Here is a 27807-nt window from a genome sequence, read left to right on the forward strand (position 1 = left end):
AATAAATACATGAATGAATCTGAATTTCAATTTTGTCCTTGGCTCACCTCCGCTTTTTAAAGGGAGTTTAGCTTTTCCTTATATTCTGAATATCAGAAATGTGATCCCTATGTTCTTATTTGTATCTGGGTATGAAAATAAGAGATAAAATCATTTGAATTCAAACATATGTCTATGTTCTATTTGATGATTCCTTATTTATGACCTGAACAGATCAAATTGTATTGGTTGTTTCAATCATCTCTCTTGCAATTGCCAGTAATCTTTTAAATTACTTATAAGTCATCATTGGCAAAGATCTGAAAGGACCTAAATTTGCTGTGAAAAAGGTAAGGTATAAGATAATAGGGAGTAGAAAATATGCTAAATAGTGAATAAAGAAATTATAAAAGTATCAGAGCACTCTGGCACTTTCACAGAAAGAATGGAAAGCTTAATTATTTTGAACCAATAATCTAGCAGGGGACTAATTGTCATTTTCAACAGATTATCTTTCAGAATAATAATAGGGTCTGAAGCAAGATGCTTGTCAATCATTTGACATTCTGCTGTTACCACAGGAATGTAGTATGCATTTATGTTAAACTAGTAGCTGGATACCCGTGTTTCGCAACAAAACTATGGGATCAGGCTACACAGGAGAAATTCGGTTCACAAACGTTGGCTCAGTGGTGATCAGTGTTTGAAATACATAAGAGACTATCACTCCATCCTCCTTGAGTCCGGAAACAGTTCCATAGGTGGAAGACGTAGACATTTTGGTGAGATACCGACGTTTAGTACTGTAAGGAGCCCAAGACAGCTCCTGAGTGAAGGAGTGAAACGTCTGCCAGTTTGAACTGAGGTAACGGAATGTGAGGTAACTGGCAGTTGGAACAGAATTCTTTTCAGGTGGGGAGGGAGAGTAGAATGTCTAACTCCTTAGAATCAGAGCGTGTTAATATAAGGAAACTGGCAGTTGGAACAGAGTTCTTTTCAGAAGGGAAGGGGGAGTAAAACTCTTTAGCATTAGAGTGTGTTAATTGCTGTATAAAAAATATTAATGATCTGATGATCATTTCAAAAAATTCTTTTTTAGCAAGCACCTAGAAGCCAAGTAGAACATACGTGCCAAATTTCAAGTTTGTATGCTTTATGGTTCTGAAGATTTCGTGATGAGTGAGTGGTAATTGTCTTAGATAGATAGATGATAGATAGATAGATAGATAGATAGATAGATAGATAGATAGATAGATAGATAGATAGATAGATGATAGATAGATAGATAGATAGATAGATAGATAGATAGATAGATAGATTTCATTTGGCTCCTAAATATTTACTTTTTCTGAGGAATTGCTTGAATTTTGAACATCACTATTAGCAGTGAACAATATCAGTTGACAGAGTTCTATATAGCACACATGCAACTCATTGTGGTTACAGGGTTAAAACTTCCATCGAGAGAGCCTCTTTCATGTTGGAAGGAAGCCTCATGAATTGATGTTGTTCATCTGCATCTCCCAGTTACATTTTGATCAAGAATCTTTGCTCACATTAGCACTGGATTCCTTGCATAATCAGAAGCCTGATGCATCTGGCAGAGAATCAATGTATCCCAGCCAGCAGCTGGCCATAATGCATGCTAATTTTCTCATCTTGGCTGCTGTGGAAGGTTTACATGCCTAAATAATGCACAGATATGCTGAAATGCCTAATACACAGCTTAAAATAAATCTAGGATTGATTGTCTAGTACCTAAGTAAATGCATCCTTCATTCCAAATACATGCTTTCTCCTTTTTTTGTTGGTCAAAATACCCATCCTAGTTTTGTGGGAATGAGGTCAGTGCAAGTAGTTAGTGGGCCTTGTGATATTAAAACAAACCCTGCAATGTCTCAGGTAAGCAGTGGACCATGGGTGAAATTCAGCAGGTTCTGGAGAACTGGTAGCAGAAATTTTGAGTAGTTTGTAGAACTGGCAAATGCCACCTCTAGCTGGCCCCAGAGTGGGGTGGGAATGGAGATTTTGCAATATCCTTCCCCCATGGAGTGGGGTGGAAATGCAGATTTTGCAGTATTCTTCTTCTGCCACGCCCACCAAGCCACACCCACAGGACCGGTAGTAAAAAAATTTGAATTTCACCACTGGACTATGCTGAAATTTAGGAAACAGAAATGTTTCATTGTTTTTTCTCAGAATTCAGAGAACTATTCTAATAGAGATAAATCATGTTTAACACTAAGGCTCTGGAGTCTGATGCCTAACCTATCTTCCTACCAAGTTGTGTCATTTGCCCCAGCCCCACCCCAGCAGCTAGAGGAAGGAGAGAGATAACAATATAGCATTTTGGGGAAGGAAAGAAAGTATGATAGATTAGGTTAGGTTATTTATTACTTGAAGGTTTGTGAATATTAGGAATTGTCCCCTGGGGCACGGATCAGTGGAACATATACAGCCATTTTGGATGACCTGTAACAGTGATGGCTATGAGGGATGGCGAAACTTTTTTGGCTCATGTGCCATAAGAGGGGGAGTGCAGGGGGGGAGTGCGCAGGCGTGCCACACCCATAATGCAATGCGTGACCCCCCCCCATGTGCAAGCGCACATGAGAGGCACTCCCCCCCATTTTCCCATACTTTTTTCGTCCTCCCTAGGCTCCAGAGGCTTTATATGAGCCTGGGGAGAGTGAAAACAGCCTCCCCCTCCCCCACGGAGGCCCTCCTGAGGCTTCAGGAACCTTCAGTCATTTCTGGTTTGCTCATAGGGTCAGTTTAAGCCCTCTGAGGACTTCCGGTTTGACCATAGGGTGGTTTTTAGTCCTCCGGAGGTTTCAGGGAAGCCTCCTGAAGGTCCATGAAGCCTACGGAGGGCTTATACCGACCCTACGAGCAAACCGGAAGTCCGTTTGCGCTCCAGAGGCTCTTTTTGCCCCCCCCCCCATCCCCAGGCTCCTATAAAGCCTATAGAGCCTGGGGAGGAGAAAAATGTCTTTAAAAAAGGCTGAACTCAGCTGGCCAGCGTGTGCATGCGTGCTGGGCAACTGACAGGGCAACGCCTCGCGTGCCCTGACAAATGGCTCCATGTGCCACCTGTGGCATGCATGCCATAGGTTCGCCATCCCAGACCTATAATTTCAACGGATACTTCTACAAGCTATTATGCTTCCCGCTTAGTGTGGAGCATTTTCAAGAAACACCAATTATTTTAATCTGCTGGAAATGCTGCAGCCATACATACTGCTTTCTCTCTTATCAAGAGACAGGGATGCTACAGTTGTCCTTGTCACTGAGCTTCATACTGACATGCATCATCTCACACATAGTGCAACTCACTGGAAGAGATTTATGTCCCTAAACAAATACTCATGCCCTCAGCAACTGCTCTGATTTTTTTTTCCTGACTCCGAGAGAGGAGAGAGAGAGAGAGAGAGAGAGAGAGGAGAGAGAGAGAGAGAGAGAGAGAGAGAGAGAGAGAGAGAGAGAGAGAGAGAGAGAGAGAGAGAGAGAGAGAGAGAGAGAGAGAGGAGAGAGAGAGGAGAGAGAGAGAGAGAGAGAGAGAGGAGAGAGAGAGAGAGGAGAGAGAGAGAGAGAGAGGAGGAGAGAGAGAGATCCGCCCGCTATTTGCATTTTAAAATGAAGCTGGAATTGATCTGGCCAGAGGTAGTATTCAGGACGGTTTCTGACCAGTTCTGGAGTACCTGTTAGTGGAAATGTTGAGTAGTTTGGAGAATTGGCAAATACCACCTCTGACTAGCCCCACCCCATCTATTCTCTGCCTCCCGAATCCCAGCTGACTGGGAGGAAATGGGGATTTTGCAGTATCCTTCTCCTGCCATGCCCGCCAAGCCAGTAAAAAAAAAAATTGAAACCCACCACTGATCTGGGCTGATTTGACTCTGAAATTCTTGCAACTGTTATAACAGCCCAAGTGAAGAGAAGAAGGGCAAATTTATAGTAGATCTATCTGCTTTCATAATCACTCTTGAAGGAGTCCTAGCTCGCTTCCTTGGAAAAGAAAGGTGGAACTAGAACAGTGAGGATAAAACGTGATCCTAATGTGATCGAAACGTGATCAACAATGGGGATAAAACGTGTATAGGCTTTGTTTAGAAAATGCATTGTCATTATCTACTACTGACAGTTTAGCAAAAAAACAACATGGGGACAAAACTGCCACCCTGCAATTTGTTTCATTATTGTAAATGCTAAATGAAGAATGGAACCTTAGTCATTTTAGAGCAACTGCTTAGATCATTTTGCGAATAGCCAGTCAAAATCTTCTGGAAAGCTAAAGTGGGGGTGGGGAGCACAGAAGATAGAATTTGTACAAGGGTTTGTGGAAATTCACCACCCAAAAGAACGGGAAATATTTTAAAAAGGCAGAATATTATATTTTCCTAAAGGAAAAATTGTGAAACATGTTTTTAGAGGCAGAAAGCAGCCCCCAATAATCTTAATAGCCCACAGCAGATGCCAGAATTAAGGGGATAAAGCGCTTATTGTAAGAGGAAGGCAACTATCTAGATGGTTTCATTCATAAGCAAAGCTAATACTCCAGGCAGAAATCCATGGAAGACAGGATATTTCGAATCTCCTTGCAGCAACGTTTGACAGCTAACAAAAGCAGTGTGCGGTAGGATTAGAACAAGCAGCCCCCCGCCCAAGTACCAACACAGGATGAAAGCCATTAGCCACAATAGGAATTGCCCAACACAAAGTCCATATTGCACAATTCCCAAACTTAAAAGTTACAGAAATTATAAAGACACTGTCAGAGTTTGTTGCAGCAATCAAATCCAGAAAGCACACCCAGGTAACTGATTCAGCAGGATTCATTAACTTCTTTATGTACATAATAACGCATGAGTAAATATACAATACCAATAGTGGAGTCTCTAACGTTACAGGCAAAACATAGGCATAGGAGAGATTGGTTTCAGTTCAGAGTTCAGAGCTTAATACAGACAAGACTAGACTACTTTCGTTTTAGAGCTGAGCACAGAGCTAAGCCACGCCCATACTCTTTGTTTAAGTTTCTGTTTCCAAACCAGATGGATTTTTCTTCCAACAGGTTCTTGTAGCAGATTAGACTGAAAATGGTAAATCCTAAAAACGATTTGCTCTGACGAATGTTGACAAATACTTTCAGATGACCAAATTACACATAGGCAAATTAGGAAATAATGGATTGCCTTTTAGGTGGAGGAAGGGCAGGTTGTATCTGCTGATTTTTTGGGGACAGTGACAGCAAGAGTTCTTTTCAATCTGAGAAAAGCTCTTGCATCCTCTTTGCTTGGAGGTGGGGATATTTGAAGGTGGGGAGAGAGGGACAGAGAGAGGGACAGATAGAGAGACAGAGACACACAGAGGGACAGAGAGGCAGAGTGAGAGGGGGGGTCTTCCATGTGTTTATTGAAGCAGGCACATTTTCATACACTCTCTGTTCCAATTCATTTTAGACAATTTTCCTACATTTTTGGCTTCATCACATTTATATGAACAAATAGCTACATATTGATTCTTTTACTAAATACTCCATCTATGCAAATGTTTTAAAAAATGGTCGAAGAACCTAATATATGGTTATAAAGTCAGTGATAATAACATTTAGAAAACTGTTAACAGCTTATTTGAAATGTTCATTTCATGTGTAAATTTAATATTTATAAATTTGGTTCTGAAAACCCCAATGTCACTTAGTCCCTACAACATGAGCCTAGTATTTTGCAACTTCTCTGAGAAGAATTGTGATATATATATATGTGTGTGTGTGTGTATGTATGTATGTATGTATGTATGTATGTATGTATGTATGTATGTATGCCATTGTATAGTATGCTAATAAAATTAAAATGTGTTTCTTAGAAGGAAAATTTGTTTTTCTTTCCAGAGATGAAAGTCAACATTACTTAGAAATATGCATTGATGAATTTGCTTCTTTAATAATAAAAGTGTTCCCTCTGCATTGACTACGTTCATGTGGGTGCAATACTTGAAAGGAATGTGTCAGTTAGCAAATAATTTGGTTTTTTGATGTACAGGCAAGAATCTACTTTTCTATAAAACTTCTAAAAAGCTTTTATAAGCATGAATAACATACTAAACTTGCCTATCATCTCTAAGTAATTTGCATATAAAAATCAAAGGACTCACTTCTAGCACTGAATCTATTGGATTCAAAGATTCAAATATGGCTTCCTCAGGTATCCAGCATCTCTGCCTTAAAGCCAACTGCTGTTCTTCCTTGCTAATCCACGGCTGCCCAAACAAACTGTAGAAAGTGTTTCCCCATTGAGCAACTTGGGAGATGTATAGATTCCAACTCCCAGCATGCTGGCTGGGAAATTCTGGGATTTGAAGTCCACACATTTTCAAGTTGTCAAGGTTGAGGAACACTGCTGCAGAGGATGACTAATCGGTAAATTGGCAGAAGCAAGACAATGGCATTCTGTATTTGTGGTAAGTTGTTGCAGTGGCATCTAATAAATTATGTGCTTGTGCAAGAAAAAGAAGGAAAAAAACCATGAAAACATAGAGCACCTGAAAATAGCACCCAAAAGACAGAACCATGAATAGAAAATGGAACACCCATGAGGGGAGATTATAGGTGACAAAAGAGAGCAGCAATGAGAAGTGAAGTACCCTGTTTTCCCGAAAACAGCAAGCTTCTCATTTTAAGGTTTAGCTGTTTCTTTGCTGCACGCGGCCTTTGCTTTCTGTGAAATGAAACAGAAGGATGGAATAGGAGCCTGCTTTCAAATAAATGGCTGCATGGGAAGGATTCGGATCCTGTTTACCTCAGACTCTTCTTGGACTCGGATTCTGTTTACCTCAATGTAGCCCCACCAGTTTGTCTTTCAGTGTAGATCAGAGAAGAGTGTCCATGGAGATTCTCAGTCATCCAGCTCATGATTGTCCCAAAGATGCTTTTTCAAGAGGCAACTGGACTTTCTGGTTTTTCTTTGAAGACATTTCGCTTCACATTCAAGAAGCTCCTTCAGCTCTGAAGAACTGAAGAAGCTTCAAGAGCTGGAGAAGCTTCTTGGGTGAGAAGCAAAATATCTTTAAAGAAAAACCCCAGAAAGTCCAGTTGCTTCTTGAAAAAGCATCTTTGGGACATCAGAGAAGAGTTTCACCAATTTTCAGATTTAAGCACCATGCTGCGGGGAGTGAACCTGAATACAGCTCTGGCCCAGGCCTGTGGATATTTGAATCCCAGTGATAGACTTATATTTTATTATAAGGGCAGGATAGCATCTGCCGTACCCAGAGAGATTGCATGTGGGGAGTATTTAGAAATAAGGATACATTTAGTCTAAAGTGCTATTTTCCATCATTATTTATTTACAGTATATCTTTAAAGAAACAAGAAAAGTCCTGAGACATAGGGAAGAAACTTACAGTGCATTTCTTTTACCTGTAGTAGGAATAGTAGTTCCATGATGCAATAATATGGTTTTATTCAGCAGCATTCTAATACTTTTTATTATTTATTAAAAAAGTACCCCTGAAATTTCTATTTCCATATTATTTGTGTTTAGTTTCTGCCCATATTAATGTTGCATAGCAATATTAATGACACATCTTTTAATTAGAAATGAATGAAAGAATGAAACACTTACCCGAATCATCATAACTGAACATCTAATGTCATGAACTGTGTCGTAAATCTTCTTAGAGATGTCAACAAATTGATTATCATCAAACAGATGAATCATATTCCTGCTTAGGTTTTCCAGTGCAGTGTTGACTTGAGTGATAAATTCTGGAATCACTGTCAAATAAAATTTTTAAAAGGTGGTTGTTGAATGACTTTTTAAACTCTCCTCTCTTAATTTTGAACTGCATTGAGTTGAGACTGGCTTACGACTAGCATGCTCAAGTTTGTTTTGCCTTTTTAAAACCATTCTTCAATTTAATGAAAATGAAATGTAGCTGGAAAGACATTCATGAAATGATTATCAATGTCCCTGCACTTTCCTTATTTAGAATATGTCCTAAATTGTGTAAAAAACATGTTGCTTTTATTGTACAAAACACTCTCTGGCACTTGGCAGGATCACTGACTTCCCCTGGTGCAATTCAGTCCCCAGGGAAGACACATTAAACTAAGGGTGTCAAACTCAAGGCCGGATTGGCCTGCGGGGGTGCTTAGATCTGGCCCGTGGGGCCACCCTGGAAAAAGGTGAAGGACTGGCCCCGGTGCTTCTGACAACGAAAACGGAACTTGGGGGGGGGGGGGCATCATGTGGCCCTCCCGAACTCTGTTTTTGCTGGAAGAGGTTTGTAGGAGGCTGCCACAGCCAAAAATGGAGCTTGGGATCCTGTTTTCACTGGCAGAGCATTGCAGGAGGCCGTTGCAGCTGAAAACAGAGCTCGAGAGCCCATGTTTCCTGGCAAAGGGTTGTAGGAGGCTGTTGCAGATGAAAACGAAGCTTGGGAGTCTGTTTTCACTGGCAGAGCATTCAGGCTACCACATGAATGATGGTGAGCTGGTCACCCCTCTCCACCCCCTACCCCTAGATCAAATACAACCCCGATGCAGCCCTCAATGAAATCAATTTTGACACCCCTGCTTTAAATGATCTCTTCCTCTTAAGCTTTTCTATGGTCAAAAAAACTGTAATTAGGAAGGGTGCACAGACAGGTAGCAGAAAAAACAGGATGTACCTGGATCCTCTATACTTGATGGTGATAAAATAAGTTTATGAGCATTTTTAAAAATCTGAAAGGACTCCGAGAATGCTTCACACATTTGAGAGAAATGGAGGGACAAGTATCAGTACTATATTCGTTATACAATGTAGCACATTAATATTCAATTTGTTCATGAATTTTAATGTAAATTGATTGATTCATATGATCAATCAGCTTGTGATTGTCAGTGGGATCAGTCTGAAATGGCTGTTCTTGGGCTCCCTATTCATAACTTTATCAGTCTTAGATCAGAAACTTAAGAAAAAGGGGCAAAATAGTGTAGAAAAAGAGGGTAAATTAAAAGGGCATATATAACACAAATAGTATATATACTATTTTGAAGCTTCTGAATTCTTCAAAAATGATTTAGAAGATGTATTTTGGCTCTCCTGCATTTGTGAGCATAGCACTTTTCCAAGAGCCAATGTATATATAAATTTGATGGACTATCTTCCTGAGATTTAGCTAAAGGACATCAAAGAATAATAGCTTCAGGCAAGTCCTTGGGTTAATAAAATACTTTGTCAGCTCAGTTGAACAGAGAGAGGATCAGGAATACATCTATTTTTCTCCTGAACCTACATAGAGAAGGTATGGGTGGCATGCTTTAAAATTTAGCTAAGACTACAAATTGCCCAGATACAATAATCAGATGCATATTAATCTGATCTAATCTAACTGGGCAACTTGCAGACTTAGCTAAATTTAAAAGCATGCCACCCATACTTTCCCTATATCCAGTGTTGGGATTCAGCCAGTTCGCACCACTTCGGGAGAACCGCTTGTTAACTTTCTGAGCAGTTTGGTGAACTGATTCTTGGAAGAAATCATTAGGGCAGTGAACTGGTTGTTAAATTATTTGAATCCCACCACTGCCTGTACCCCTCCTCTTATTTTGGTGATGGGTGGTGAGGGAAAAAAGAAGGAAGTAATGTTAGAAAGATGAAGATAGGTCGTGGAATGAACATACAGGCATTAGTAGAGACTGAAATTAGATGAACAAATAAAGGTATAGAAGCAGAGGGCAGAAATGAAAAGCTTTCTTCCTCTGTCTCAAACTGAAATATTCAGAATTCTGAATTACAGTGTAGTTTTGCTAATATGATTATTAGGTTTTTTTTTCAATAGGCATGTAGATATCATGGTCATAACAAAATTATTTGTTTTATTGATACTGATAAACCATTAGTATTAAGCATTAAGGACTTTCAGAATATTAAATTTGTATTTCTATTTATTTGTTGGATCAGTTGACTGTGATCTTACCTTGCCTTCAAGAACTCAGCCAGAATAAAAATACCATTACTATTATTACTACTTACCAATATGATAACCACTACCATTGCTAATAATAGAATCATTTAGGAAAAATAGAAATCTAATTTAACAATAACAACAAAATACCTGTAGAGTGTATTCATATCTTTTGAATTTCTGAACTTTATATTGATAACAAGAAAACCATTTTTAAGGCAATGGTAAAGAAAAATATATATGAATAATACAAATAATAACAATAATAGTAAAATAATTATTAATTGATGGGGTCTTTAAAACTGTTTCTGTTTTGCTATTTTTTAGATAATGCTATTTCCCACACTTTAAAATACCACCAAGGCAAAGAAAATTTAAAAAGGTACATAAAATGGATTTTAAAAAAATGTTCAGAATTTGAAGGAAAATGCCTTCACTTGACAAACTTCTGAGAATTCCTTATTTCTGTACTACAAAATTCAAAACATTTTGAATGATCCACCATACCAAATAATATTAACAACCCTTGTTCCTCCATTGTTATTTGTTTAGTTCAGGGGTATCAAACTCAATTTCATTGAGGGCCTCATAAGGGTTGTGTTTGACCTCGGAGGGCAGTGGGCATGATGAGCATGGGCATGGTGGGCATGGCCAAGGTGGGTATTTGATACAGGCTCAAGATGCATTTTTCCCCTTCTCTTCTTTCTTTCCACAGTTCTTTACTATAGTCATTTTCCTATCTCTTCTAGCAGATATTACTGGCAAACATTTATTACTTATTCTTCATACCCCACTAAACTTTTTATTTCTAAATTTATACCCCATTGTTTAATAGTAAATTGCTTTTCCATGCAGAAAAGCTATTTATATTATTGCATTTTTATTATTCAACTAAATAGCATAAATAACAGGATAATACAAGCTATAACAGCAGAGGTAAATTTCCACAATAGTAAATAGAAATGGCTGTCAATTATAGGCTATGGATTGTAGATTAAATGGACCTACAATATGTAAAATCTGGCATTAAATTATAGTATTAACATAGGATGTTGCTTGTTTTCTATCCAGATCAGGCAATTACTTGAGGCCATATAATTGTAATAAAGTCTGCTTGCAGCACTCTACCAACCCAAAACGGAGGCCGTGCAGGGGCTGCATGTTCCCTGCCCCCGTGGCCCATTTTTGGTATCCCTGGCCTCCAGCAGCACTCTGCCAGCCCAAAATGAAGGCCATGGAGAGTCCGCATGTGCCTCCATGGCCCATTTTGGCCAGCAGAGGCACCATGAGCCGGTCCTTTGATATTTCCTGCAGGCCAGATTTAAACATCCTGTGGGCCGGATCCGGCCCGCAGGCCTTGTGTTTGACACTGCTGGTTTAGTACTAAACCAACTACAAAAAGCACATGTAGAATATTATTATTTAGCCCACAAAAGATATACAAAATGGTTAAAGAAAGCCATAAGCAATTTTAAATTCTCCTAGCAACAATAAAACAACATTTAAGGATCCTCTATAACCTGATCTGCCTTGACAAAGTGAACACAACAGAAGCAACAGTGGTAGACTCATCGTGATAATATGGTCCATGAACAATATAAAGCAGCATCATATGTCCTCATTAATTTTGTGCATAGTATACCTTTTATCAGTCTTACCCAAAAGAAACATCTCTCAACAAAGAGGCCAAGTAAACGTAATTCAAGAAAGCGCAACACATAGGGACGGCCTTACATTAAAACGCATAAACTGTAACTGTAGCAAGGAATTTAAAGCACCTTCCCTACCAAGCTGATAACAGTGTTTTTCTTAAAGCATAATAGCTTTGTCCTTAACTGACTCGCCATCATCCTTGCTCATCTTCAGTGACACTGGTGATAAAATGATGCTTGCTATTTTATTAGGTAACATAGCATCATGGCGCTATGAATTTTATAAAAGCCTATAACAAACCAATTGAAAGATGCCAGAGTGTTAGAAGCAAGTTGATAGACCCTGATGTTGAAGCAAGCAAGAAATGGGGTGTGGAGGGTTTTATTTCATATTCAAGGCTTAACTTTGAAATGTGGGACATTTTGTCATATTTACAATATTTTAAATCTGAGAAAATATCAGGAGAAACTATTTGCCAAGCATAGTTGAGTTTTTCAATTTCTTCAAACTTTAAACCAAAATTAAAAATGCAAGGGCTGTGGCCACCCAAGGTGATAAATCTAGACTAATTTGATGGCGATACCTCCCTACCAGAGGTGGGATTCTACCGGTTTAATAACCGGTTCACTGAGCATGTGCTTTGCGCACACACACTCGCTTTGCTTGCGCATGCCCCAGGGCATACACTGCGCGTGCATGCACAGTTCAGAGAATACTTACCTTCTGGACTGCTGTTAGGGAAGGAAAACAGCTGAGGCGCAGCAATCCACTCTGCCATGCGACTCAGCTGAGAAGATAAAGGTAGATAAAGCACTGGGGTGGGGGGCGAGACAGGGGGCGGGCCCACTTGCTCATGGGAGCAAATCGGTTCACTCCCACCCCTAACCCTAACCCTAACCCACCCCCAAAAATCTAGGAAATATTTAAAATCTGGCAATACAATTTTAAATGGAAGATGGCTTATTCCTGTGATCCACAATAGACTACTTCCAAAGGGGAAAGGAAATTTTATGATAAATGGTTCACTGTATTTAGATTTAAAATTCTATTCCCATGAGCTTTTGAGACTTTGAAGCGAAGTGGCTATAAATGCTATGTGTTTTATACTATCATTATGTTATGTCTTATTGAAATGGTTCATTTGATTTTAAATGTACATTTCTTCCTGATCTTTTGATTGGTTTGAGTTTAAGTAGATACTTTTCTTATTCAAAACCAAATGGCACCTGTACATTATTCTGCACTTTCCATTTCTCTTAGTAAGTGTAAGTATGTGGATAACAAAGATGTCTCACAAATAATTAAATCTCTATTATACTAGAGTAATGTAAGACCTTAACATTATTGTTTCCGGTAGAACTTTTTCATCTGTATCTAAAAGAATCCCTCTATCTTGAATGAATGACTTGCTTTGAATGAACCATTTTTATTCCTTCTTGATATTGTAGTAAAACAACAACAAAAGAAAGCTTTTATCCTCTAAACAAGCTAAAAGGGAGGTGAAATCAAATATAAGATAGATTCTTTAGGCAATGTTTGCATTATAAAAACTTGGCATGTCAGCCACAAACAAAAGACCCACTCTTGAAGTATTCAACTAGCTGTTTACTGCTCAAGTCTATATACAAGTAACTTCTGAGACTAACAGTTTGCACATTGGTGAGACTAGACAAGATTCAATGGCATTCAAGGTGTGTGTGTGTGCGTGTGTGTGTGTGTGTGCGTGTGTATGCATGTGCAGAATGTCACACTTCACCTTGTTTTATCCATTGTAGGGATTCCACATTAATTCCCCATTTAACTCTTCTCCCTGGCCTCACCAGTCTCTCTGCTATGTAGTGTCGTCACTCTGTTACTTCTTTGACTAGAATAATAACTTGGCTCATTCCAAGCACTATAGAACTGGGCAGCGGGGGGTGGGGAGGTTTAATATGAATAAACTGATTTGATGATACCACAATTCACCTGTTTACTTCAAAGGCAATTCTGAAATTAATTAAATTCAAAGAGAAAATCACAACTATTTCCACTTTTCATCAAGTGTCAGTACAAGAAACACTCATTACAAAGCTAGTTCTTTTCTCTAAATTAACAGCACTTTATTATGGATTCTTCTGTATGTACCTCAAGTAAAAGTATCCCTTGGTTAACAATGATCTCTCATTAACCTTGCTAAATTTGCATTCTATATACAGACGGTTCTCACTTAACGCCCATTTGTTTGGTGACTTTTCGGAGACTTATGATCAGTGGTGGGATTTAAATCCTGTCAAGACCTGGCTATTCCGGCAGGCCTGGGACTGTTGACTTCATCGTTGAGGTCCAGCCCTGACTGAAATGAATGTATCTGTGTTGTTTTTTAATTTGTCTATTTTATTTTTATTTTCTTTTGTTTTCTTTTTTCCCCTCTCTGTAAGCCGCCCAGAGTCCTCCGGGATTGGGCGGCCTATAAATAAAATTAAACTTGAAACTTGAAACTCAAATAATTTAACAAGCGGTTCTCTGCCCTAATGATCAGCTGGGTAGGTGTGGCTCGGTGATCATGTGACTGGGTGGGCATGGCCAACTCAATGTCATTCACATCGATGGGCGCTTCTCCTTAGCTGTTACAATGTAATAAGGATTAACCAGAGAGGCAGTTTTTGTAAGCAGGGCAATAAATATTAGGCTAGAAACAATACCAGAATGTTTCCTTCCTGCCTTCCTTACACGATTAGCCCTGTAAAGTGGGAAAAAACAAAATGAGATTTCTTCCAACAACCAGTTCTCCAAACTGCTTAGAAAGTTAACAACTGGTTTTTCCAAATAGGTGCGAACTGGCTGAATCCCACCACTGCTTATGACCAAACCTTTAAGTTCTGGCCATTGCAGCACCCCTACTGTCACATGGACAAAATTTGGGCGCTTGGCAACCAATTTATGCCTATGACTGATTGCAGTGTCCCGAAGTCATGTGATTGCCATTTCGGACCTTCCCTGCAGGCTTCCCATGAGCAGTCAATGGGGAAGTCAGCATGGAATGTCACAAGTCACTTGGGAAAGTCCCTCCCACCAGCCCAGCATATCTTTGCTTGCAGAACCACATTCTTTTTTCCTAACACATATCATACATACAGAGGTGGGCTGCTGCCAGTTGAGATCGGTTCGCCCATACTAGTAGTTCTGACCACCTGCTGGGCCCACCCACCTGCCCTGGTACTATCACATCCTATATATCACACTCTCTGGCTCGCTCGCCCTGCCAATGCAGCCCAGATGATTTCCACTCTACTCACTGCGGCTGCCCAAGAAGATGTGCTGGAAGTCATGCACATGAAATCGGCATGTGTTTGAAGCCATGTGCAAGCGTGGAAGGTGCGTGAGCTAAAGCAAGCTCACATTTTCGGTTCTGCACTAGGCGGACTGGTTGTTAAATTATGTGAAGCCCAACTCGGTGCACATACTTTCCTCACCCTTCCTGCACTTGTGCAGCTCCACAGACTGTGAATACAGTGCAGGTGTCTAGATTCTGCGCAGCAGCACTGGGGACTTGTTGTAAACACATAATTATTCCACCACAGCTATTTTATACAACTAATGTAGCAAACCTTTTTCGCATTACTTTTTTTTTTGTGTGTGCATTTTAGCATTTAATCATCCCAGTTGAGGGATTGATGTTATATTATAGTTAGGCCATGTGTAACTGACAGGCTGGTTGCCAAATTGTGATTTTAATATAGATTTTATCTGTTATTTATTATTTTATTCTAGAATTTTAACTGGATATTCAGAGTGTTTTTATTTGTTCTGGTCTCTGGTCTTTGACTGTAATAAACTTGATTTGATTTGAGCATCTCCCCCTTTTGTGATTGACAAAAGTGGCACCTTTTTTTGGCATCAACTAGGAACCAATGGATTGTCTTTTTTCTTCTCTCTGTATTTTCTAGGGAGAAGCAGGAAACAGATGTCAGAGTCTGACTAGCAGAAGTTGCTGTGTTTGGTATATTCTACTCTTTCCTATCTCACACTGATGCTTTTCTTTCAGGTACTGCTTTGGTGGCAAACTGTTGGATTCAGATTTGCTTTGAAATAAACTGAGATCCTTAGATATAATGGATACTGACGGTGATTTCTCATAAAAGGAAAGTGCTTTGTGTTCTTCTTTGTCTTGTTCTACACCTGAAATTTGTACATAAACTGAGTTCTGGAAAGCCCTAATTAAGTCTAGTTCAGGTATTAAGAGGAAACAATATTTTTTTTAAAAAAGGGAAGTGAAATTGAACAATGTCCCAAACCCTGAATATACACCCACATGCAAATGTGGAAGACAGTGCTGTGTTCTATCTCAGTCACAGAAGTCCTGAAACGGCTGCCAAAATTCTATGAGTTCTGACAAGATTTCCTTAAATCAGCTTAGTCAAGCAGGCAAGAGCCCAGGACAGGAGCAGCTTAAACAGTAAACACAGATAATGCCTGCAACTAATACAATTTAAAACAGGAATGTGGCTTTAATTTAGCCATGTGTGCAATTAATAAAATTGTTCTCTCCGTTTGATTAAAGATTATCTCTTACTCGTTGCAAATTAATCGAGATAAAAGAGGCTACCTGCTGCAGTATCTTTCAGCCATGACCAATTTGAAGTATGCATTTTATCTGATGTAGTTTTCAGATTGTCTAGTGCTTGAGTTTTTAAAAGATAACAATGGATTAGAAGGTATAAGCAGAGCAAACAGTATGACTGCAATGAAGTCAAGTGGTGACCTTCAACCTTACCTTGAAGTTTCCCTTTCTCCTGGTATTTTCATAAGGTTTTAGTAATAGAATAACAGAATAATAGAGTTGGAAGGGACTTTGGAGGTCTTCTAGTCCAAGTCCCTGCTCAAGCAGGAGACCCTATGCAACTTTTGGTGAACCTTTTGAGCACCGAGTGCCATAACTGGAGAGTGCATGTGCATGCGCCAGAAACCAGAAGAGCAGCTGCCTTGCGTGCATGCACGCACCAAGCAACTGCTCTTCCAGTTTCCAGCACGTGCATGCGCACTGGCCACCTGGTCTACTGGTTTCTGGTGCACATGCATGCGTGAAGACCAGCTGGCCAGTGGGCATGTGCGTACCAGAAACCGGAAGAACAGCCACCCAGTGCACATACATGTGCTGGGAAGATGATCTTCCGGTTTCTGGCGTGTGCATGTGCACAAGCCTGCTGGTCTTTGTGTGTGCATGCATGTCAGAAACCAGAAGACCAAGTGGCCAGTGCGCATGTGCACGCTGGAAACCGAAAGATCATCTTCCCAGCATGCGCATACGCACCAGGCAGCTGCTCTTCAGGTTCCCAGTGCTCCCACACATGTGAAGACTAGCTGGCCAGCACACCGGAACCGGGAAGAGTAATGAGCAATGGCTCACATGCCTGGAGAGAAGGTTCTGTGTGTCACTTCCAGCACATATGGCCTAGGTTCGCCATCCCAGCCCTATACTATTCAAGTGGCTATCCAGTCTCCACTGATGGGAGCACCCCTAAAAGCTATTTAACATATCATCACCTAATTCCCAATAAGATTAGTTGTTTCATCATGTTTGCCCCATCACAATTTTTCAGAAAAACCAATATTTTACAGCATAATATATTCTTGTTAACCATTCATAAGGTATAGTATACCTGGTTGTCCCTTCAGATATTTCAACCAGGAATTAGGTGAGCTCTGTTGGTGATGGGTTTTTTTTGGTTGGGGTGTTATGGCATCCTGGCTGATACATTGTTGTGATGGTTTTAATCTTTGTACAGTGCAGAGAATCACAGCAGGGATATGAGCGGCTCATAAATCATTTCAACAACTACATGTGAGCATGACATGAGATTTCAGGAGAGAGGGGAGATTCAGAAAATATAGCCACCTTCAAACTTAATGTGTTTTTTTTACCTTTTTATATGAGTGTTATTTGTATTATGGAAGTGTTTAATTTTAACTATTTTTTTTGCTATATATTTTTGAAATTGAGTAATTGATTTTGCTTAAACTATAAGAGGAACTAACAGTTGGAGGCTGTCACTGAAACCTAAGAAAATAAAGCAGTGATAAAAGTGATAAAAATATTCTTGTCTAAAAATAGTCTGGCTTTCTGATAGGAACAAGGTTTTCATGAAGAAAGTTGCAGATTAAATCTCTGACATTTTTCACATAAAAGGAGACCAGGTAATCATGGAATGGAGGAACATGGCAAATCATAAAAAAATAATCACTAGGCTTAAAATAAGTGCGGGTGCAAGCATTATATACACAGAACTCTCACCTCAAAAGAGAAACTGCATATTTTCCCGTGTTCCACTCTATTCTTGCATGGCAAATCCATCCTTATATTACAATAGGTGGTTTGTGTGTGTGTGTGTGTGTGTGTGTGTGTGTGTGTGTGTGTGTGTGTCTGTGTCTGTGTCTGTGTGTCTGTGTGTCTGTGTCTGTGTGTCTGTATGTGTGTCTGTGTGTTCACTAATTGCTAATCAAAATCTAGAATTTTAAAATGAGTTTTTAATGGTGCCTTCTTTGGTGCCTTCTTTCATTGAAAATCTAAATCCGAAGTCCCAAAATTGTGGAGTTGAAGTCCACAAGTCTTAAAGTTGTCAAGGTTGGAGACCCCTGATCTAAGTAAAAGCTGTGAGAATTTGCACAATGAAAATATAGCCATCAAGACTGGAGACTTTGGAAATCACAAGACAGTGTATCACAATCATTAACAGAAACGTCAAAACCCATGTCAATTTGTGACAGTGAAGCAAATACCATGATTACTGTGTGTACTCACATTGCTATTAAACCAGGAGCAAAGGTAAGTGTATTTCTCCCCTGCCATAAGCCCTTCTGTCCTCAAGGGAATACAGAGGAACCGCGAGGGACAAAAATGGATGAAGAAATATCTGGAGCACCGCTGGCAGAAGAGAAAGGATGAACTTGATCAAACAAATGTTAGGGTGTACAGTACTGGTCCACCCATAGACTAACAGAACTTGAGAAGATAGATCATAATGCCAGATCATTGTCCTAAACAGGGTTTTATGAAATGGCACGGAAAAGTTACTGCAAAGGAATATTTGTTGTAAAACAAACCATCTTCTCTACTTGCAAGAATCCATCTGCATGTTAACCATTTTGGAGGAATTCTTCTGCAACATTAATAAAGGGATCTGCAAATCTTAATCTGGTCCTATAAGCAGTATTTTTAGTTCTTTTAAATAAAAGTTCTACCACACTAAGTATAAATAAATAAAGGCATTGATCAATTTACAGCCACACTGCTGAGCCTTAAAGATTACACCATTTTCGGGGGCTCCTTCTGGTAAGGAGAAAATCCAACATTAGAAATTGCATGATGTTCATGGAAGGAGGGTTGGGATAAATAAATACCAGGAGAGCGCCGGGTTATCAACTAGTATTAAAATAAGAAAAAACAAGAATGTAGGTTAGAACTAAATGTTATTAGTTCTGAAAAATATTAATGTGTTCTTTTCTCTCCTCCTTCTGAAAACATTCAACATATGTTAAGAGCATTCATAAAATTGACAGCTGCTTCTCAAACCGGGAATGCACATCTTCTAAATCTCCAGGAGAATCACAAGGCTTTTTGGCACATGTGCTACAAGCAAATCCCTCCATTTCACCCTTTCTGAGTAAGAGAGAAATGGAAACAAGCAGAGGGTTTTTAAAAAGGGTTTTCCAGAAGTTTCTGCCAGTTTCTGTGGCATAGAAGTATCATCTATTCTCAGGTCATTTATTAGGGAAAAGGTCTTCAACAAGTCCATTATTTAATTTTGTTTGTGTCTGCTAGTTAATTTTTCACTGATTCTATCAATGTGTGGGTTTATGCAATTTCAGATTGTTCTACATCAGAGTTGACTTTGAACCTAGGAAAAGGGGATGTGGATATCATTTGGATATCAGAACTTTATATTTTTAATATTTTTTTGTTATTGTTGTTAGAGCTTCTTTTAAGACTCTGTCTATAAGTTTTAACTTTTCTGTTTTTTTAATCTCCTCTATCCCTTAATGTTTGTATATAAATACTTAAAAAGGAATCTTCTCTCTTCTCCCTTTTTTAAATGAACGTTGATTCAACATAAACCTTGTAAGAGTGATCTACAGTATCTCTCAAACAAAGGGAGCTATCAATTTTCTTAGTCACATGCCTAAACAGGCAGGGCCAGGAGGTGGTGTGATAGCAGCAATTTCCTTTTTATTGTATTTCCCTCCTTCTGCCTGCATAAGGAGTAGAAGTCCTATCTCTTTTGTGAATCTGATGGAAGAAGTTGAACAAAGGCATCCCTCAGGAAGATAGACAGCGGCAGTGAAAAGTACCAATTTGCTACATCAAGGGAGAAAATAGAGTTAGGATGTGAGCATCCATAGCATTTCTGGGAGGATTGAGATCTTAAACTATTTACCCTTTAGGGTATATTGGAATATAGCATATACAATTTCTAGTCACTGATTGAATGACATGATGGTTTGAAATGATAAGGTTAAAGGTAAAGGTTCCCCTCGCACATATGTGCTAGTCGTTCCCGACTCTAGGGGGTGGTGCTCATCTCAGTTTCAAAGCTGAAGAGCCAGCACTATCCGAAGACGTCTCCATGGTCATGTGGCCAGCATGACTAAACTCCAAAGGCGCATGGAACACTGTTACCTTCCTACCAAAGGTGGTCCCTATTTTTCTACTTGCATTTTTACATGCTTTCGAACTGCTAGGTTGGCAGAAGCTGGGACAAGGAACGGGCGCTCACCCCGATACGCGGCACTAGGGATTCGAATCGCCAAACTGCTGACCTTTCTGATCGACAAGCTCAGCGTCTTAGCCACTGAGCCACCACATCCCATGATAAGGATAGAATCCAGTATAACTAGAGATCACCACACTAAGAATCATACCTAGGCTACCACAATAAATTACCCAATTTTTTTCATGTTGTGAATTTTCTTGTCTCATTACCAAAAGCAAATGATACAAAATAGGATGTATATAGTTGGTTCAAATTGTGGTTTATTTATGCTACTTTAAGGCTTTCTTGTTCGATTTGTAACTAAATGGACAAATTCTTTAAAAGTCTGCTCTAATGTTTAAAACATTAAACATTAAAATTGCAATTAAATGGAGTGAGGAACGCATTTTAAGTTTTATCATCATTTGCAGACAAAGTACAACTTAGAAAACAATGTTGGCAAGTGTATTTTCCCCCTGTACAATTTCCAAGGAACATCTGAAGACCCCTTTTTAAGTTTATGGCAGAAGCTACCTTCTAAAGCAGTCTTTGCATCATCTCATTGCCTTTGCTAATGTTTGGATTCAGCTGATGTGTGCATTTCAAAAGGCATATATTAGCTAGCATTAGTTTTCTCCTTCCTTCCTGCCTCACTCCCTTCCTCCTCCTCCACCTCCACCACCACCACCACCTCCTCCTCCTCCTCCTCCTCCTCCTCCTCCTCCTCCTCCTCCTCCTTCTTCTTTTTCTTTTTTTTGGCAGTGGTTTGGTTTTCGTGGTTAATCCATTCAGGTTACTCAGTCTTCACAGAAAACCAACTTTTATGATTTTTAAAAATAAAAATATTGGGATTTTCTTAAAAATGAGTTTGAGTTTTAATTCTATTATTGTATTTATTCAATATTTTATTTGTTAAACTTTTTTTTATTTAATGCCAAGTTTAGATTACACTTGTAATTTGCTTTTTGGCCTTTTGTCCATAAATAAAATTGATTGAGTCTAGAAAATAAAAATTCAGGATGTCAATTTGTCAGAAGCATATGCTAGCTACAATTTTCTTTTTCTTTCTTTCTTTCTTTCTTTCTTTCTTTCTTTCTTTCTTTCTTTCTTTCTTTCTTTCTTTCTTTCTTTCTTTCTTTCTTATTACCTGCAACAGTATCCTAATTTGCAATTTGGATGGTTAATTGTTTCTCTTATACAAGCTAGACTTTGGGGAATTCGGGAGCAGCATGTTTTCAGTTTCTAATTAAGAAAACTTGTTTCCAAGGTGCTGTGAAACACAGGTCTAGCTACTATAGAATATAAATAAGGTGGAAATTGCAGATATCATGTTTTCTAACCTAAGAAGAATTTTTATCACTCTATCTATGTCTAACAGCAATAACAGCAATAAAAAGTCCAGTTGGAAAAAAAAAAAAAAATGTTACAAAACAGACACCCAGCAACTGAAATAAGCAACAACAAACCATCAATACAAATACAATACAAATATTTCAGTGAAACTAATCAACATCGAAGCCTGGGAATGCAGCTATGTCTTCAGAGCCTCGAGAACCCTGAGCTAGTAGGTCAAGATAATCTGATGTCTAAGGAGATTGTTCCACAAGGCAGGCCCAGTGACAGAAGAGGCTTTCTTCTTGGTTCCTTGCAAGTGGCACAGTTTAATTAACGGGACCCACATATGCCTCTCCTGCAGATTTGATGGGACAGGTAGACAAGATTGGGGAGGAGGTGATCCCACAAATAACCTAACCCAGGGGTTAGCAACCCATGGCTCTGGTGCCACATGTGGGTCTTTCATCCCTCTCTGCGGCTCACTGTTGCTCAAAATATCTGTCAAAAACGCCAAATGTGGGACACCCACCAGCATGCGGTTTATTGAGCTTTTCAACCCTCAGTAGGCCAATCATAGATAAATTCAACAATAGAAAAGTTTCAGAAGAAAACAGAACCTTTAATTAAAATACATATGCTAGTTTTGTGGCTGCTCAGGAAAAAGTCAGGCACGGGAAGAGTTTTGTGGCTCCCGATGTTTTCTTTTTGGTGGGAAACGGGTCCAAATGGCTCTTTGAGTGTTTAAGGTTGTGACCCCTGGTTTAGGTAGTGTTGAAGAATCAGACATAGAACACAGAATTCATTCCAGAGCAGATTACTTTCAGTACTATATAATTTATAATTATAAAAGCAAAAATTATAATAAATGGGGGGATGGAAGCATTAATTCAGTAGAAAAGTCCTTTCCCAAAGTTTTAGCTGCCTGAAGCAGAAATCTTTTTATAGCCCAAAATACAATATCCTTTATCATTAGTCTTTTCAACATGGTTGTGACCAGGAAAATATTAATTTGTTTCTAGGTTGTTGTAATCTGTAAACCAGTTTGATATTGGATGATGAGATCCTCCCTAATCAGAAAACATTCTTCTTAATTATTGGGAAACAACGTTGAATTTTCACAAGCAGCTCTCATTTTTTCCAAAAATAGATCATATGAGACTTGTTGCTTTCTTCTTTGACAGGGTAACTAATCTAGTGGGCAAAGTGGTAGATATAATTTTTCTGATTGCAGCACAGCTTTTGACCAGCTTCCATACAACATTCTCATTTTCCAAGAGACAATGAAAAGTTAAGAAGGAAATAAAAGGCCAGAACCAGGGGTGAAATCCAGCAGGTTTTGACAGGTTCTGGAGAACTGATAGTGGAAATTTTGAGTAGTTCGGAGAACCGGCAAATGCCACCTCTGGCTGGCCCCAGAGTGGGGAGGGAATGGAGATTTTACAGTATCCTTCCCCTGCCATGCCCACCAAGCCATGCCCACCAAACCACACCACACCCACCAAGCCTGAACGGGTAGTAAAAAAAAATTGAATTTCACCACTGGCCAGAACACATCCTCTCCAGAAACTAATATGCAGATAAGCCAGAGTTAAAACTAGACAAGCAATCAAGGAAAAAATAATATGCTCCTCAAGGAACTATCAAGGAAAAAACTACATGCTGATCAATAATGGCAAGGCCACTGTAAGCCCCACACTGTAAGCCCCACACTTACTCCCACTCCCATTGATGATGTTACCTAGTTGGGTAATGAAACATCTGAAAGCAAACAACCAAGCTTAGAGAACAGGAACCTACAGCTCAACCTAGAGCTACAGATATTCTCTACTATTGGATTCTCATTACCAACCTAACAAGCATTGTTTCATTGGAAGAACAGTAAGGGGAACTCAAAACTGGCAGGCTAACTGTACCTACAATTAGTGGTTTTGTATCAAATTGAAGGGCAATAACCAAGTCCTTTATAGGGATTAATCTCAGGGACAGTATTATTCAATATTTTTATTAGTCATCTGGATAACAGGACTTGTTTATCAAATTTGCAGATGATATAAAATTAGGAGGTCTGGCAAGCACAGAGATTAAATTGAAATCTATCTAGTGTGTAGAAGATGGACTGTGATGAACAAGACATCTCTTAACAGGGAGATGTTTAAATATGATGTAATGGAGAAAAATATTAGAACCACATGAAAGATACATGGAGTTGGAAACCTGCATCCCAGAAAGAATAGAATATGGTTATTGGCAATCAACTGAACATGAGTCAGTAGTGTGACAATTACTACAAGAGCTAACACAGTTTCAGGCATTAGATATAGAACTAAATATACACATGAAGTATAGTTTATGATTCTGAATACCACATTTCTAGAAAGATATCTACTAAGGAAGAATTCAGAGGAGGGCAAAGTTGATGACATAGGAAACTAAATCTAGGGGTACAGATTGATGTTTGAACTTGGGATGTCTGATCTGGATAAAAGAAGATTGGACAGCCATTTGTCTAGAATGGTAGAGCTGTGATGGCAAACCTATGGCATGTGTGCCACAGGTGGCACACAGAGCAATTTCTGAGGGCACACAAAGCATTGCCCTGTCAACTCCAATGTGCATGTGTGTGCTGGCCAGCTGATTTTGGCCTTAATTTTCGGCCGTTTTTCACTTTCCAGAGGTTTCAGAGAACCCTCAAGAGGGTGAAAAACAACCCAACGTGCAAACTGGAAGTTCAGAAACCAACTTCCGGTTTGTGCATTGGGCCATTTTTCACTTCAGGGAAGTCTCCAGTGGGCGAAAACAGCCCAACACGCAAACCAGAAGTTGAGGAACCAAAGGTTAGCCATCACTGGTATATAGTATCCTGCTTGAGCAAGGGGTTGGACAAGGACCTCCAAGGTCCCTTACAACTCAGTTATTGTGTTAAGACCAAGGGGGAACATGATGGCTGTTTTCAAGTACATAGTACATTTGGGGAACCTGCAGGGAATATGGTCGAGAATTATTTTATTTTCCATAGTCAAAGAAACTAACACCATAAAAACTGCAGATTTCATTTAACTATAAGGAAAAGTTTCCTGACAGTCATATCTATAAAACAGTGAAATAATTTACCTATAGAAAGTATGATATCTCCCTCTCAGGAGGTTTTTGTCTGAGGAGGCTAAACAGTCATCCGTCACGGACAATAAATTTGGTTTTCTTGACCATTGCAAATGGTTGGGTCAGATGATTATTGTGGCCTCTTCCAAATCTACAATTTAGAGATTCTCTGGACATAACAATGCAACCAGATTAAAGCATAGTGAAGTCTGTCGAATGCACAGAAAATATACAATTGGACTATGGAATGTGAGAAACGTGCCCAAGGCAAAACTTGAAATTATCAAAACATAAATGAAGGATACTAAGCTGGACATTTTATCAAATAAATACTTAGGTGAATAGGCATGGCCAGTTTAAATCGAATGAGTACATTCAAGGCATGAGACTACACAAAAGCAATAATCTAATACTAGTTCCTACTACTAGATAAAATAGAGGAATGTGGGTTAGACAGCAACAGATGGTTTCATAACTGGCTGACCAACCACACTCAACATATAGTTCTCAATGGAACTGTATCTTCATGGAGGGAAGTATGCAGTGGAGTACCCCAAGAGTCTGTTTTAGACCCAGTACTCTTCAACATCTTCACCAATGATTTTAATGAGGGGATTAATGGGGAACTCATCAAATTTACAGATGACACCAAGCTGACAGGAATAGCCAACATTCCAGAAGATAGGCTCAAGAAACAGAAAGATCTTGACAAACTTGAATAATGGGCACTATCAAACAAAATGAAATTCATGGTGAAAAAAGTAAGATTCTACATTTAGGCAAGAAAAATGAAATGCACAGGTACAGTATAGATGGTACCTTGCTTAATAGTAGTAACTGTGAGAGGGATCTTGGAATCTTAGTGGACAACCATTTAAATATGAGCCAGCAGTGTGCAGCAGCTGCCAAAAAAGCCAACACAGTTCTAGGCTGCATAAGCAGAGTGATAGAATCAAGATCATGTGAAGTGTTAATACCACTTTATAGTGCCTTGGTAAGGCCACACTTGAATTACTGCATCCAGTTTTGGTTGCCACGATGTAAAAAAGAAGTTCAGACTCTTGAAAGAATGCAGAGAATAGCAACAAAGATGATTAGGGGACTGGAGACTAAAATATGAAGAACGGTTGCAGGAACTGGGCATGTCTAGTTTAATGAAAAGAAGGACTAGGGGAGACATGAGAGCAGTGTTGCCAAAAGAAGAGGGTGTCAAACTATTCTCCAAAGCACCTGAGGGTAGGACAAGAAGCAATGGATGGAAACCAATCAGGGAGAGAAGCAACTTAGAAGTAAGGAGAAATTTCCTAACAGTTAGAACAATTAATCAGTGGAACAACTTGCCTCCAGAAATTATGAATGCTCCAACACTGGAAGTCTTTAAGAAGATGTTGGATAGCCATTTGTCTGAGGTGGTGTAGGGTTTCCTGCCTAGGCAGGGGGTTGGACTAGAAGCACTCCAAAGTCCCTTCCAACTCTGCTATTGTAATTGTAAAAAATTCCAAAAGGATATCAGTAAGATGCACCAGCTACAACTGAATTAAAGGCAGAATAATTTATATTAGTAAATATCCAATGAACATTTTTATTTTGTAAATGCCTGCACATACTTCACAGGGAATGGTGAAAGACACTGAGGAATTCTATGGTCATTAAATGCAACATCTAGAAGGGAAGTTGTGCTAGTAATTAGAACACAAACATTGCAGGAATGAGGAACTAGAAATTGAATTAGGCAAATACATAGAGCAGGAGATAGGGAGGAGACCTGTCTTAAATGTCAAGACTTATTTTAAAGGACATTGAATCAAACTGCCAAAGAGCTGTTGATTCAGTTCTACAGAGGAATTATTGAGTCTGTCATCTGCGCCTCCATCACTGTCTGGCTTGGCTCTGCAGCCAAACAAGACAGACACAGACTTCAACGGATAATTAAAACTGCAGAAAAAACAATTGCTACCAACCTGCCTTCCATTGAGGACTTGTATATTGCACGAGTCAAAAAGACAAAATATTTACAGACCCCTGACATCCTAGACAGAAATTATTTCAACTTCTGCCCTCAAAATGACACTACAGTGCACTGCACACCAGAATAACTAGACACAAGGACAGTTTTTCCTGAATATCATCACTCTGCTAAACAACTAATTCCCACAACACTTTCAAACTATTCACTAAGACTGTATTACTATTATTCTTCTCATCCTTCCTAGTACCTATCTCCTGCCACTTATGACCATAACCATGTTAAATGTATATTTATGATTGATATTGTTTTATTTATTTCCTAGCATGAATTGTTTGCTTATTAGTAACCTATGTCTATCACTAAGTGTTGTATGTTATGATTTTTGATGAATGTTTTTTTTTCCCTTTTATGTACCCTGAAAGCATATTCACCAAAGACAAATTCCTTGTGTGTCCAATCACACTTGGCCAATAAAGAATTCTACTCTATTCTATTCTCTACATAAAATAGAAATAAAAAACAGAAAAGTTGCTGTTTTCAATCCAATTAGCTGCAAATGCAAATTGTGAGATAGAAAATTATTTATGTAAAATATATTTGTTAAATATTTAAAAAATAGATATTCAAGTAGAATTTAACCTGGAGAACATACAGTTAGAATATAAGATAAACATAAGGAATAGATTCAGTATACTTATACAAATGAGAAACAAAGAAGTTACAGAAGGAGAGAAGACCCTGTGGAACAAGAAGCACAAATAAATACATAAATAATCCTAAAATAGCAAAGGAAAAGCTTTCAGAACGTTGTCATGACAGCCAGGGAAAGATGGAGCAAGAAAGCCTTGGGTAGTAATAAGAATGTTGAGCAATCTGAACCAAATCTTTCAACATCAAGAAGGAAAGAATAAGGAAATACCCCTATTGAGAATGTCAACAAATAGAGGAAAGTCAATAGGAAAAAAAGAGTTGTTTTTAAGAAGATCAGATAAATCACAGGACAATTTACAGCACTTCCCCCCCACCCAAAAGAAACCAAACCCCAGTTACAAGAAGCGATTGAGGCCAAAGGAATATAGAGAGATTAGACAG

At 39.0% G+C, this 27807-nt stretch overlaps 1 protein-coding gene across 1 annotated transcript in view; it reads right to left on the reverse strand.

The window, feature by feature from the left end:
• The window catches only part of CTNNA3 (catenin alpha 3), an 878552-nt gene that overhangs the window by 179400 nt on the left and 671345 nt on the right, over window positions 1–27807 (reverse strand). The window contains exon 12 of the mRNA XM_032232234.1: window positions 7605–7756. Coding sequence (XP_032088125.1) covers window positions 7605–7756 — 152 coding nt within the window. The remainder of the gene's footprint in view (window positions 1–7604; window positions 7757–27807) is intronic.

This window comes from Thamnophis elegans, chromosome 15, assembly GCF_009769535.1.
Source record: "Thamnophis elegans isolate rThaEle1 chromosome 15, rThaEle1.pri, whole genome shotgun sequence".
Classification (NCBI taxonomy): domain Eukaryota; kingdom Metazoa; phylum Chordata; class Lepidosauria; order Squamata; family Colubridae; genus Thamnophis; species Thamnophis elegans.